Source organism: Momordica charantia (assembly GCF_013281855.1).
Source record: "Momordica charantia cultivar OHB3-1 chromosome 3 unlocalized genomic scaffold, Mcharantia_2.0 BLBB01000003.1, whole genome shotgun sequence".
Lineage (NCBI taxonomy): Eukaryota > Viridiplantae > Streptophyta > Magnoliopsida > Cucurbitales > Cucurbitaceae > Momordica > Momordica charantia.
In genome coordinates, this window is record NW_028275161.1 from 21864619 (window position 1) to 21877750 (window position 13132).

General features: G+C 34.2%; 1 protein-coding gene and 1 pseudogene across 1 annotated transcript; both read right to left on the reverse strand.

Moving 5' to 3' along the window:
* Positions 1-2421: 2421 nt before the first annotated feature.
* On the reverse strand, positions 2422-3776 carry LOC111008727 (RING-H2 finger protein ATL46 pseudogene; annotated as a pseudogene).
* Positions 3777-7709: 3933 nt separating this feature from the next.
* Positions 7710-10991, reverse strand: LOC111008728 (ubiquitin-conjugating enzyme E2 5). The gene is made up of 7 exons (XM_022281513.2): positions 10786-10991; positions 9933-10013; positions 9368-9447; positions 8745-8859; positions 8550-8602; positions 8302-8430; positions 7710-8007 (listed from the first exon to the last, which is right to left on the reverse strand). The coding sequence occupies exons 2-7, from the start codon at positions 9974-9976 to the stop codon at positions 7871-7873; spliced, it is 558 nt and encodes a 185-aa protein (XP_022137205.1). The 5' UTR covers positions 9977-10013; positions 10786-10991; the 3' UTR covers positions 7710-7870.
* Between the last annotated feature and the right edge of the window lie 2141 nt (positions 10992-13132).

The window sequence follows — 13132 nt, forward strand, 5'->3', positions numbered from 1 at the left end:
TATTTATGTTTCTTTTCTTTTCTTTTTTTTTTTAGTAGGGAAAATATCTATGTTTTTTATTCTTTAGGTGCAGAAGAAAGAGGTATATTCTATGGTGGTGTTGACATTGGTTAAAAATATAACACCGATGTTCTTTTCAATAAGTTGCATATCTTATATTAAAAATAAATCCCCGTTTTTATTTGTCAAACAAAAAAGTATATATATTGTTGACTCATCCATCGTTGGGGACCGGGTGCTTTTTCATGCTAATGAATTATGTTACAATTGAAGAATATTCGTAGTGCTCTTGGGTTGAAATTTTTAATTTAAAACAATTTAATATTTCAAGTTGACATACTTTTATGGAAATTTCAATGGATGGTAAATATTTATAAATATACCAACAAGATTGGGGAAATAAGGCAACTTTTCATAAAATTTGAAGGACTATTTAAATATTTTTATGTTATTTTCTTTACTTATCAACCTATCAGTGATAGTCTCGTAACCCAATCAAAATATTTTATGGTTGGGTTGGATTGAATTTATCATTTAATAAGAATTGTTTTAGTTGAATAAATTTACCACTTGAATAATTGGCCATTGGGTTGGGTCTAAAAAGTACCTCGATCCAATCCAACTCAATTCATGAACACTCTTAGAGTAGAGAGATGAGTTTCCTCCTCTCCGATGACTGAAACGAGGGAGAATCCAGACCACGCATTAAATTCTTATAAGTAGAAACTGTAAATCAATCGTTCAACTTTCATGATTTTTGAGATGGAGACGTGTTTGATTGCCCAAATTTTTACTTTGAATCTGGAGATGGAGACGTATTCCTATTCCAAGTACTTTCGCTTGATTGATCATGCCCATGAGTTGTGAGATCAGGATTGTAATTGCGTTTAATTATTTTTTTAGTTTCTTTTACAATGATTGATTTCTTTGTTCTTGTTTCTTTTTTTTTTCCTTCGGATTGAGCGATTGATTTACAATTTCTATTTCTAGAGATCTAATGCAGGGATCCTCCCTCGTTCCCATTGTGGGAGGGAGGACCCTCTCCAACAAAGGTGACTGAAACGACTCTGACAAGTGCGACATGAGAGGCAGTGGGTGATGATAAGAATGATTAGCGACAACATTCACTGAAGTTGAGGGAGAAGGAGTGATGAAGAGGAAAGAAAAATAAAATTAATATAAGGTTTAAATTAACTTATTTTATCAAATTAACAGCCGCATCATTTCAAGTTAGTCGCAGATCAACTCACTAAATCTATTTCTTAAACAAACCAATAATGTCCATTTTTTAACTTAAACAAACCAATAAACTAATTTAAATTCACAGCGGATCAGTTTATTGTGGGTTAATTTGATATACTTCATAGTAGTTTTTCATAGTAGTTTTATATTAGATCAATGTAACTCCAATTGTATTTGATTCAAATAATTTTAAAGGCTTTTCAATAAATAAATAAATAAATAAATAAATAATTTTAAAGGTGAAGTTGACAAAAACATGGAAAATGTAAAATGATATCTATAGTTTTAAATTCAAAGAAAAACCAATCTATATACAATATATACAATGTTTATGATCGACCCTTTTCTTTTTCTTTGTAATATTACACTAAAATGAGAGGGAGTGGAGTTTTAATAGAAAAGTAGAGAGGTAGCCTAAAAGATTGATGTTATTATTTCTAAGATCGTCAATTTATTTTCTTGAACAAAGGTGATTCATTAATTAAAAACATCAAAATCAATCTTAGATTTTTTTTTTATAATACAATATGGAGAGGTGTCCAAGTATCTTGATCAACTGATTTATATTCAGATTAGCAAAATCAAGAATAGTTCAGAACATTTGGAATTATTATAAATTATTATAGAATTAGTAATGAGATTATTTGGTAGCATTTACATTTTTTATATTTACCTTTCGTTCATATTATTGAAAAAATATATACCAACTAATAGTTCTTTTTTTTTTAATACAACAAGTAGGGATAGAAGGATCAAACTCTCAACCTCTTGTTGTGGTGAATGTTGATGTAAAATTACTTGTAGTTTTCAAATTTTGGTTAGAACATTTTAAAACTTTTTACAGAAAGCATACTACAAACGAAAAATAAATAATAATAATAAATAATAAATAATAAAAATAAGTTGAACAAATGAGCATGATTTTCAAAGACTGTCCGCCAAAAACAAAATTATTGTTATTATTTTGATAAAAAACAAAATTACTTTCTTATTGAAATGTTAATGAATTTGTTTTCTGTGCTATTTTTCACTCATATATTGAAGCTACAGGCTACAAACCTTTTATGCAGAGTTTTGAAAACTAAAATAAAAAATTTAAAAGTTCGAGGACAAAAATAAAATACACATCAAATTTTGGAAACCAAAATCGATTTCAACCTAATTTCAGACATGCCCACATTCTAATTTCTATCTTCCTTCGCATTAATTGGAGTAAGAATTTCTTCTGTAGGTTTACACACATGGTGATGGCGTAGAGATGATCATTTTGATATTAAAATTTCAGAACAATCTGAAGAAGCCTCTTCATCTAGATAGTGTTATCTTTCTCAGAAAACTGAATTCAAGTTCCTCCCATGGATCATTTTGATCTCATTTCTCTGATTCAATCGGAGTTCCAACTTCCATTGATGTCAAAATCGAAGAAAATTTCAGACAAGTTCCCGCTTCCATTGAGTGTTCGAGCTGCTAGGGTTTGGGAAGCCACTGTTCTTGGACCAGAGCCATATCTTCGACACCGAGAAGCTTTCCCCCTTACTTCTCCCGCTGATTTTCTTTCCTTCCACATCCCCATTTCCCGGAAAATTTTCAGGGTTTGCTTTCTCCTTCATCACCTGCAAATCTGAATCGCCAACAACGTATTGGTAAGTCCCCATCGAGTAACATCGTCTCGCTTCTAGGTTATTTTTGCTGCTGCTCTCTCCTTTCTCTTCTCTTCCTTCATCATCGTCGTTTTCTTCTTCTTCTTGTTCCTCGCTGTTTAGTCTCTTGAACTTGCCGAGTCTCACAGAGAAGACCTTCATTTTCCCTGCCGGCTCCTCCGTTGTTACTCGTTTCTGATTCCCAGAAAGGGAATTCTCTGGGTGTCTGAGAGAACCGTTCTCTTGCCCTAAAATCTCGTTGAAATTAGGGTTTTCCAGAGGAAAGTTAGAGCCCAAGAGGGTGGCTCTGCAGAGGGGGCAAGTGGAGTTCGAGAGCAGCCATGTGTCTATGCAGTTAATATGGAAGGCGTGGCTGCAGATTGGGAGCAACCTCAGGCGGTCATGGTCGGAGAATTCGTAGAGACAAACGGCGCAGTCGAAGGGCTCTTTCAAACCCATAATATCTTTGTACAAGAACACAGGCAAGGCGTCGATGAAGGCTTGGTCGAGGCCTGAATCGTGAAGGCGAAAGAGCTGCTGAAGCTGTCTTTGGAGCGTGTGAGATCCAGGCCTTTCTGGGTATCGATTGGACTGGTAAATTGCTGGGGAAGATCTTTTCAGTAGAAATCGAACGAGTAAATGAAGTAAACCAGAGACGAAGAAGATGACAGCTAGAATTACTATAACTAGAAGAAGGATTGGGCTGATGCTGCTGAAAGAAGACGATGATGATGGTGTGGAATCATTTGATATCGGATCAGCGCCACCATCAAAAGGCGAAAGAGGAGATGGGTATAGCAGATTACCATCTTTTTGCTTCATTTCATTTGAAAGTCTTGACATTTTAGCTGATATAATACTCAATAACCTCTCCCTTTTCTCCTTTCCAGGCAATGGAGGAAACTTTCTGCTTTTTTTGAGTGAAAAAGGCTGAAAGAGAAAGAGAGAAGGGGAAAAAGGAGAGAACAAAGAACGTTAAGTGGAAGGTAGCATGGTACTACGACTAACCTACCATTTGATGCAGAAAATGAAGGAAGCCATTAAAAAACTCAGAGAGTCTTTGGCTGGTGAAGATGGGGTCTGCAGATTTGAATTGTTTATCCGCCACAGAAGAAGAGGAAGAGGGTTGGGATTTGATTGGTTTTTTTTAGTGTGAAAGCCAAGGTGGGTGAGGCTGAGATTACCCATCAAGGTGGCAGTTGAGCCCTACAGTGATTGTAACAACCAAAGCTCTAACAGGACATGAAGAGACTAGAGAATTTCATACATTTTTAACAGAACAGCTCACAATTTGAAGGCCCATTTTCTACCAAACCATCACAAGGTACAACTTTCTTTCACCTGCTCTCAACAAAAACCTGATCTTTGAGTGTGCCCTTTTCTTTATCCTGTTTCTTTGTATGTCAAGGACTTTGGTTAGTAAATCAAAAATACTAGAAAAAAGCTAAGGATGTCTGATGTATGAAGAAAATTGGGAATGAGTGAGTTGGGAGGTCCACCATTAAAATAGCAACTTGATTGCCCACAGGAGAATCTGTGTTCTCTTTATTTATCAGAAACAATAAAATTACCTCCCATCAATGATGATTTTCCCCCTGTCTAATAGCCTGCTAACCAGAGCATTCTTTCCACTAATGGTGACTTGGGACAGCATCATTAACTTAACTGAGAAGATGAATCAAAGTCAGCTGGTGAAAATGTTTACTTTGATTTCAGACAAAAACCAACGAAGAACGATCCTAAAAGGATAACTGGAGAGAATAGAAAAATGAATAGGTACAAAGAGGAGAGTGACCATACCAGAGAGAGAAGGGGGAGAGAGAGAGAGAGGTGGGCAGAGCAGAGACTTGAAAGTATTGTATAATACAGAAGAATTTTGATTGATGTGTCACTAAAACTCAAGAGATATGACAAAGGAATAAAATGAAGGGCCTTAGCGAATGGGTGATGGGTGGGGTATTCACTGCCTTTTCCTTGCACGCATGGCTTCAAAATGCCTTCTCTGATTATGACCATTCAATCGCCCATTTCCATGCGCCTTCTCTAACGCCCTTGTCTCTATTCTCAGAAGGATAGAAAGATGTTCGGATGGAAACATAGTCTCACATTAGAGGTTAATATGATCTCACCTTGGTCGGAAGTAGAGAATATTACAGAGTACGTAAATAAGGACTTTTCAAATTGATATGAAGTATTTCGAGTAGAATCCAAAAGTAAATTATGCCCCCAAAGGGGACACAAAATATGTTGATGTATGTATATAGTATAGTATAGAGAGAGGGTATTGTTTTAGTTGAAAAGGGTTTTGTTTGTTTCTGGGAATGCTTAAATTTGTCACCACCACCTTTGCCACAACTTTTGGCTTTTCTATGAACTTGATGGTAGAAATCTCAGGTCAAACTTCCTGATTTCAAAGAAATAATTATTTGTTTGTTTGATTTGAAGAAGAATATATCATTATGCTATGGAAGTATAATGATTTGGACGTGACATTAATGCCTTGTAATTTGGTCCTTTTTACACTTTATGTATTAAAATATTGTCTTTTGGTGTTCCTGCTATTTCACAATCAATATTTGATTGCAGAACAATTTAAACTTTTATCTAGTAATTTGAGGGCCGTTTGGTATTTGATTATTTAAGGCTTTCAAAGTGATTAGGATATAATTTTAATCGTTTGTTGTGTGTCTGATAAAACTGATTATGTGTTAATTTAGTTAAACTATTTTTTCAATTACTTGATTAGCAAAATACAGTTATTGGCGCCAACCTGAGTATAGAATATATCATCGATTAAAAGTTCGAAAGTTTGAATTTCATGTTGAACTAAAAAAAAAAGAAAAAGGAAAAAAAATGGTTATGGGCAGTTTTTGAAATTATATTTGGATATAGCATATTTTTGGATAAATTTCAAAATAGCAACATTAACTAATAATGTATGGGTATTTTTGAATTAAATGTTTCTAACCAAGTTTCATTAGTTCTACATTTCTTTTCCTAATCTTTTAACAAATAATTTAAGGTGAGCAAAACATAATTTGTAATTTAAACTTATAAAATTTAAATAGTTTTTTACAAAAAAAATTAGAAATTAAGTGTCCTATAAGATATTCTATAATTGAAATAATATGAACATATTGGTCATTATAGTTAAATCACAACATTTTCTCAACAATTTTTTTTAGTACAAGTGGGGTAGGATGAATTAAGCTCATGTTGACAACTTGGGGGACGTTTTGACAGTGAAATAATAGAAATCTTCATTCTTATCAGTTTTTTTACTTTTCAACTAAAGTAAGATCTCAAAATTGAACATAATTTAACTAAAATAAGATCCCAAAATTGCACATAATTCAACTAAAATAAGATCTCAAAATTGCACATAATTTATGTTTGTAAACTAATAAGACGTGGTTACACTAAAATATGAGGAGTTACTAGGAAAATTGGATTGAATAGCATTTCTCAAAAGGCCATTATGAAATGTGGTATTCCTCTTCATTTTTATGTTTTGTAAACATTTGCTGACATCATCATCCATTCCAAATTACTGCTATACCCTTTCACTAACATACTTACCATTTTTATTTCACACTTTTTTTCATTTGAATCTCATATTCTCTCTCATTCTCCTATTCTCATTCTTCATCTTCCTCTCTCTGCAGTTCTTCTCTCTTTTCAAAATTTTTAGATTTTTACGGATTTCAAATATTTTCTTTCTTCAAAAATTTTCAAATTAAAATGAACAAAGTTTTTTTTAGATTTTCTCTACCTCTCTCCTCTGTTTTGTTTTTTTTTTTCGGTTTCGCATGAATTAATGAAAAATCCCAAAAATTTGAAAAGAGAGAAGAAGAGAGAGAAGGGAGAAGAACCATCGAGAGAGATGAGGGGGAAGGAGAGAGAAAATATGAGATTTAAATGAAAAAAGGAGAGGGAAAGTAATAACTATGTTAATGGACGGTAACAATAAATGTTTACAAAACATAAAAATAAGAAGAGGGGTCACATTTCATAATGGGTCTTTCAAAAAGGCTATTTAGCCTGAAATCCCGAGTTACTAATATCTTATGCAAACTTGATAAACTCTCTTATTATTTTCTCAGATAACTCAATACTATTAGATTTATATTTTCTCATTTTAATAACTAAGACCTGTTATCAAGTTTCATTTCACAATTAGCACTTGCAAGAATCAAAATAAGCATTTTAACTCAAACTAAAAGTATAGAAAACAACAGAGTGAATTACCTTTTTCTAATTAAGTTTTTTCTGGCATCAAGGGGCATATTTGGTAATTTTTCTCTTTCTGTTTTCATGCTCTCTTTCCTTTTATGGTTAATACTGTTATGGTTTATGAGAGACACTTTGATTGAAAAAAATCTTTTTATTTTTTTGAAGGGTTTGCAAAGGACAGATAGAAACCATGTAAAATGTTGCTCAAACCATTAAATTTAATCCACAGTTAATTTTGATAAAATCACACATCTTTAGTTATTGCAATAATATAAAGTAATTCCTACTTTTACAAATGTCTATTAATTTTTCACTCCTACATTATAGGTATACTTTTGGAGTTCAGAATAGAATTAAAAAACCTAATCCTTAATTTAAAAATTAAATTTATGCAAACATAGGTACATGTATAATTCAGAAACGATACTGAAGCAAAGCAAGAACATTTTCCACACTAAAAACACTTTCAAATCCAAAGTTTATTAAAAATTAGAGTCCCTAATATGGAGTTAAGACTTAAAACACACAAAACTCAACATTTCAACACCATCCATTTGTGTGCTTCAATTGATTGACCCCAAAACAAGAAAACCATCCACAATGTTAGAGCCTAATTGTAAATTAGCCAAATAACCTGCAATATCATTTCATTACAAAACACAAGCCAGGTAATCTGAGACCTTCTTCCAATTCCATTTTGTTTTTCTTTTACAAAAACCTGAATAAGGGATAACATTTTAAAGCAGGTAAGGCATTTAGAGATCAACATGACCAGCAATATCATTGTCACTTGAATGATCACTTTCCTCATCACTTACATCTTCTTCTTCACTCTCGTCTTCCGCAGTCGAAGTCACCACATTTTCCCGTTTCGCATAGCGTTCACAGTACTCTGTCACACCAAATAACACTCAAAATATGCAATCCCATTCGCATCTTCAAAAGTTTCTACGTTTAAATCTCGTTCTCGTGAACTTTTTCTTTTACCATACTGCATTTAACAAAAATCTTTAACTCACTCGTTTCTTCACTTGACACCATATCTAACCCGCGTGATGAATCACAAGACAAGAACCGTGTACATAGAAGCATACAAATGACCATTTGTGTGACTACGCATATTTTGACTCGGACATGTTTGTACATAACATTATTTACCACAAACTTTCTAAAAGTAAACTCGTACCTTTGACTTTTTGATCGTACTGGTTTCTATCTTTTAACATTAAAGATGCTGCATCGCCATTCAGGGGGTCTGAAGGATTGGGATAGAGCAAAAGCTGTGGAAGGAAAACTTCAAAAACATTCAATAGGTCTGAAAAACGAAAGTATGCAACAGAAGAAAAGTAAAGAAGAAGAAAAAATTGTCAGTCAGCATTCATGTCAGAGTCTTCGAGCTCGAATAAGTAAAAATGACATTTGGTCTAAAGTTACCAAACATTGGACTCCAGGCTTGGTTAATCACATCCAAGCATACAGAACCAGATCTGCAAGTAGAAAGTTGTTTTAAAACCCATCAGAAAGCTTCCACCTTTTGATGATGTGAATCAGTAAAAAGCACCTATTGTAACAATCAAAGCAATCTTAAAGAAATTGAGAGACATAATATGTGAGGTTTAGGTTGCTCACAATTCATCAACATTTGGATGATATATCTTGTTCACAAACCCAATGGAAGGAGACTTGTACGGATAAGCGTCGGGAAGTTCGACGTGGATTTTCCAAACTCCACCTTCATACAGGCCTGTCATTAGCATGTTATATATTAGAATGTGTGTACTGACCATTGACTTTCAAGAAGGTTTGAAGCAAATAAACTGTTCGTGGGTAATGCATTTGAAGTAGACATATGAGGGAACCTCATCTGAATTTTAAGTCACATAACTAACTACCTCCTCTAAGATCAAAAGTTCGATCGAAAGGCTTGTGGGTTATGAAGGCAATGTAAAGCTTAAGGATGATGCTATATACTATGAAAATAAACATTCTAGATGAGACTAGTTAAGAGTAGAAACGGTTGGTGCCAAGAGCATTCGACAAGGTAATGGTTATGAAGCATCATTTTCAAGTTGCAGCACTATTAATGAAGGACTTTACTATCCATCATATGCATAATCATGGAAACCAAGGGTCTCTAGAGACAAAAGAATCACTTGGAACCTGCTATATACAATACTTAGGCACCATCATTATCCATTGGAGCAATTTAAAATACATTAAAATAAAAGTAGGAGCATGAGAATGGGGAATACTTTCTTTTGGACCGTTGAATTCTACGTTAAATTCACTGAGCCCATCGTCTATCATCTCCACTTTGTAATCACTCATCATCCTGGATTTAGTATATGAGAATTGCAACAAAGAAATAATGATCAATAAGTTTGAGATTAGAAAGTATAACGGGAATCAATGAGAAGATAGCCACAACCTTCAGTGCATAGTGAAGTCATTCATTCTCTCAGTATATGGTTAATTAGAATTAATCACAATAAACTGACAATCATGGTTATGCAAAACATTAATTACATAGCAACGACACCACATAATTTAAAGTTTAGGATCATTAAAGTTTAACAATACTTTGATTTCCCACAATTGATTCTTGTCCCACCACCACGTTCCTGAATCTCCTGGCCTCCATTATAATTTCTCAAGTTTAGTTATTAGCACCTTCACAATAGTTTTTCATTCATTTCTTGTAGTCAATATCATCGTATGAAACATATCAACATGCAAGAGCACTAGGGAGCAATTGTAAACACAACGAAACAGAAACTAATGAAAAAACTTGTTAAACATTCTGAATAAGCAACTCACAATTTCATGACATCCATATCTCTCCGCTTGTTTGGAGACGACATTCTGAATTCCAACACCTCAAATATTCCAAAAGAAAGCCTGCCAAGAATTGCTCAATCGCATTACTTCTCTTGTCAAGACAAATAAAACTATAACTATCATATTCTCTCACCCACAAGCTTTCTTAGAAGCCAAATATTTGCATCAACCAAATTAATCAAATCACTGAGACAACCTTAAATCCAATAAGTCCTCAAGATAATCAAGAGGCTAAATTATGCAACTATAGTTGCCAAGGCATCCACAAGTATGAATAAAGCTAACTTACATTAACTTCTTATATAACTCCATAAACTACACAAATTTTGAACTAATTCGTCTTATGACAAAGCCTTACAAGAAACTACAACCCGTTGTCCATAAAGATCTAGATTAGACATGCGGCTCAGAATTCAATTTTCAACATCTTATGCAGCAGAAGATATATTTAAAGTTGTCTGACAGATGACTCCAAAGCCTCAGCAAAAGCAGACTCAAAGGGTATAATACATCATCTTCATCACAATAAAGTTGCTAAACAAATAGCCCCTTGTTTTACTTATAAGACAATGAGAAAAAGACAACATCAACATTCAACAATGATAAATAAAGAAATAAGCCATTTTGCTCCTCCCCACTTAACCAAACAGAAGCATTACACCAGACATCCAACCAACAAGAGGGCAATAATGGAAGCCCCTCGGATATGGTTTCAAACAGGTCTTGTTCGAAGATCCATGTCCTGCCCACTTGACCAAATGTCCATTTTTGATTGAAAAACAGTTCTTTTCCCCTAAATATAAAGAATGAAAATGGAAGGCTCGTTTCTTACAAGGGCAGCCGCGCAATGGCGTGAAATCCCAGCTCAATCACGAAAGCCCAGAACACAAGGGGAAGACTATGGAATTACAGAGAGAAGTTTCATCGGCAACAGAGAATGAGTACAGAAATCGGAGGGAGGAGTAATTACTTTTTGAATATGGACACATAGATCGGAGGTAAATTTCTATGCACAATGGGAAGACTCTGGAATTACAGAAGAGTAATATATTTATTTATTTTTTTCAGTATTGACATTAGTAAATGCTTGGTACTTTTTTTTTTTTATTGAAATTGAACTAACTTTAAGATAAAACTGTTGTGTTCAATTCATTATACCATTTTGTCAAGAATTGTTGTGTTCAATTCATCATACCATTTTATCAAGATTTAGGTATTAGGTATTTTGAGAGGTTAAATCTCTCATCTCCCTCTTTATTGTATTTTAAATGAATCAAGGCACCTAAATTTTTTCTCTTCAAAATTTTACCCATCTTCATTGTACTAAATAAATTATTTAATTTATGCTATATAAAAGAAACCATTGTCAATGCATTGCTGGGGAGAACCGGTACTCAAAAGAGGTGACCTTTTACTTTTTCTATGAAAAATATTTAATTTAATCTGTTTTAATTGTACATTAGGTAGAAATAACTCGGAGTAATTAACGTCTCTTATTTAATATAAATCCGAACATAATGCAAGTATCTTATGTATCTCCGATTAAAATGTTGTGTCTTCAAACTTCCACCTGTTGTATTAAGAAAAAGTAAATACACTTCATCCTCATCCTACAATGGTTAGCTTAAAAAAAAATTATGGGTAATTAGTTTGTTAGGGTAGGTGGGATTGAAAATGTTCTTACAGAGATTAGTATTTCACTGTATTTTGCATCACATCATAAATTTAGCAAAAAAGTTGTTGTCAATTGCTGTTTTTGTCCATCTAAACAGAGTTAAATGCTTTAGTTATAATCGTCAGACATAATCCTGAAGAGTGAAAAAAAGTTACTATAAATTTCAATGATATTTGTAGGGATACAACAGTGTTTTTTCATGAACTTTTAAGATGATGGATTCATTTAGCACTCTAAAACGGCAACTCTTCTCGAGTTATGTATTCAAATTGGATAAACAAAAACAAGTAGTCCACATCCAAATATATTCGTACATAAAACGTACGAAAACAAAGACAGAGATGCAAAATTGTAACCCAATTGTGGTGGAGATATGGAGATATATGGTTTAACCAGTTGAACAAATTGGGTCGACTTTTGTTACTCTCGATAACATGAGATATCTAATAAACTTTCATTAAGAAAAATATAAAAGTGAAGAAGACTTGGGAATCCAACTGGAGTAAATCAACACATTATATTTGCAAAACATAGCTTAAGATCCTCCCAACTTGTATACATATTTACTACCACACAAATATATACTAAATACTCCACAATGTGACTGGCGAATAACTTATATTTGTCCAGTGTCAACCAGATCGACAGGAAACAAGATCAAGTAAACAAATTTTTATGTAAAAGAAAAGCCTTGGAGTTGGAGATGAGAAAAAGAGAGAAAAAATTCATGTCATGTGACTTCATTGTCAAGCCTGGTCCTGCAATTTGAGAATGGTCTCAAGCGCACAAACTTTCAATCTCAAATGCAAGATGTAATGAGCTGTCTTGGCGAAGAGATGTTCCCGTTGCAGCTGTCGGCCGCCGGGCACCACACACCGGAGCTTCTGCACTTTCCGGCGAACCTCTCTTGCTTCTCTTCTCTTCCTCTTCAACCTAGGAGCAGCAGCATTATGGCAAGAGGAACCGGAATTAGGCGTCAAATCTGGTGAAGCCATTGGAGGAAACCCAATAAAGAAAGAAAAGAGATTAATATGGGAAGGACAGATGGGAAAGGGGTTTGGGTTTTGTATATATAAGAAGAGAAGTTCAGTTGGGGGGTGGGGTTTGAATTTTGTGGAGAAATGGAGTTTCAGGTGGGGGATTGTAATTCCATGTGGGTAAATAGTTGGAAATATTGTATGGGTGTGGAGGATGGTTCTGTACACGTGTCAGGCAGCTTTTGAAGACAAAATCATGGCCACTAGTCTGTTTGCCAGAAACTGACAGACAACTTCCACTGGAATCCCAGAATTCCGACAGCTGTCCTTCGCCTCACGTGCTGGTTATTTGGTCGGCACGGGCCGTCGGGACTATTCACAGTCACCCTGCACCCTGTGGCTTACCCAATTCCTTGGACAGAAGGGAAATGGAATTCTGTTCTGTGCAACTTTCCTGATTACACATGAAAGAATGTAAAAAAGATGAATGAGTCAAGTCAAAACAGTGCAGAAAATTACAATTCTTA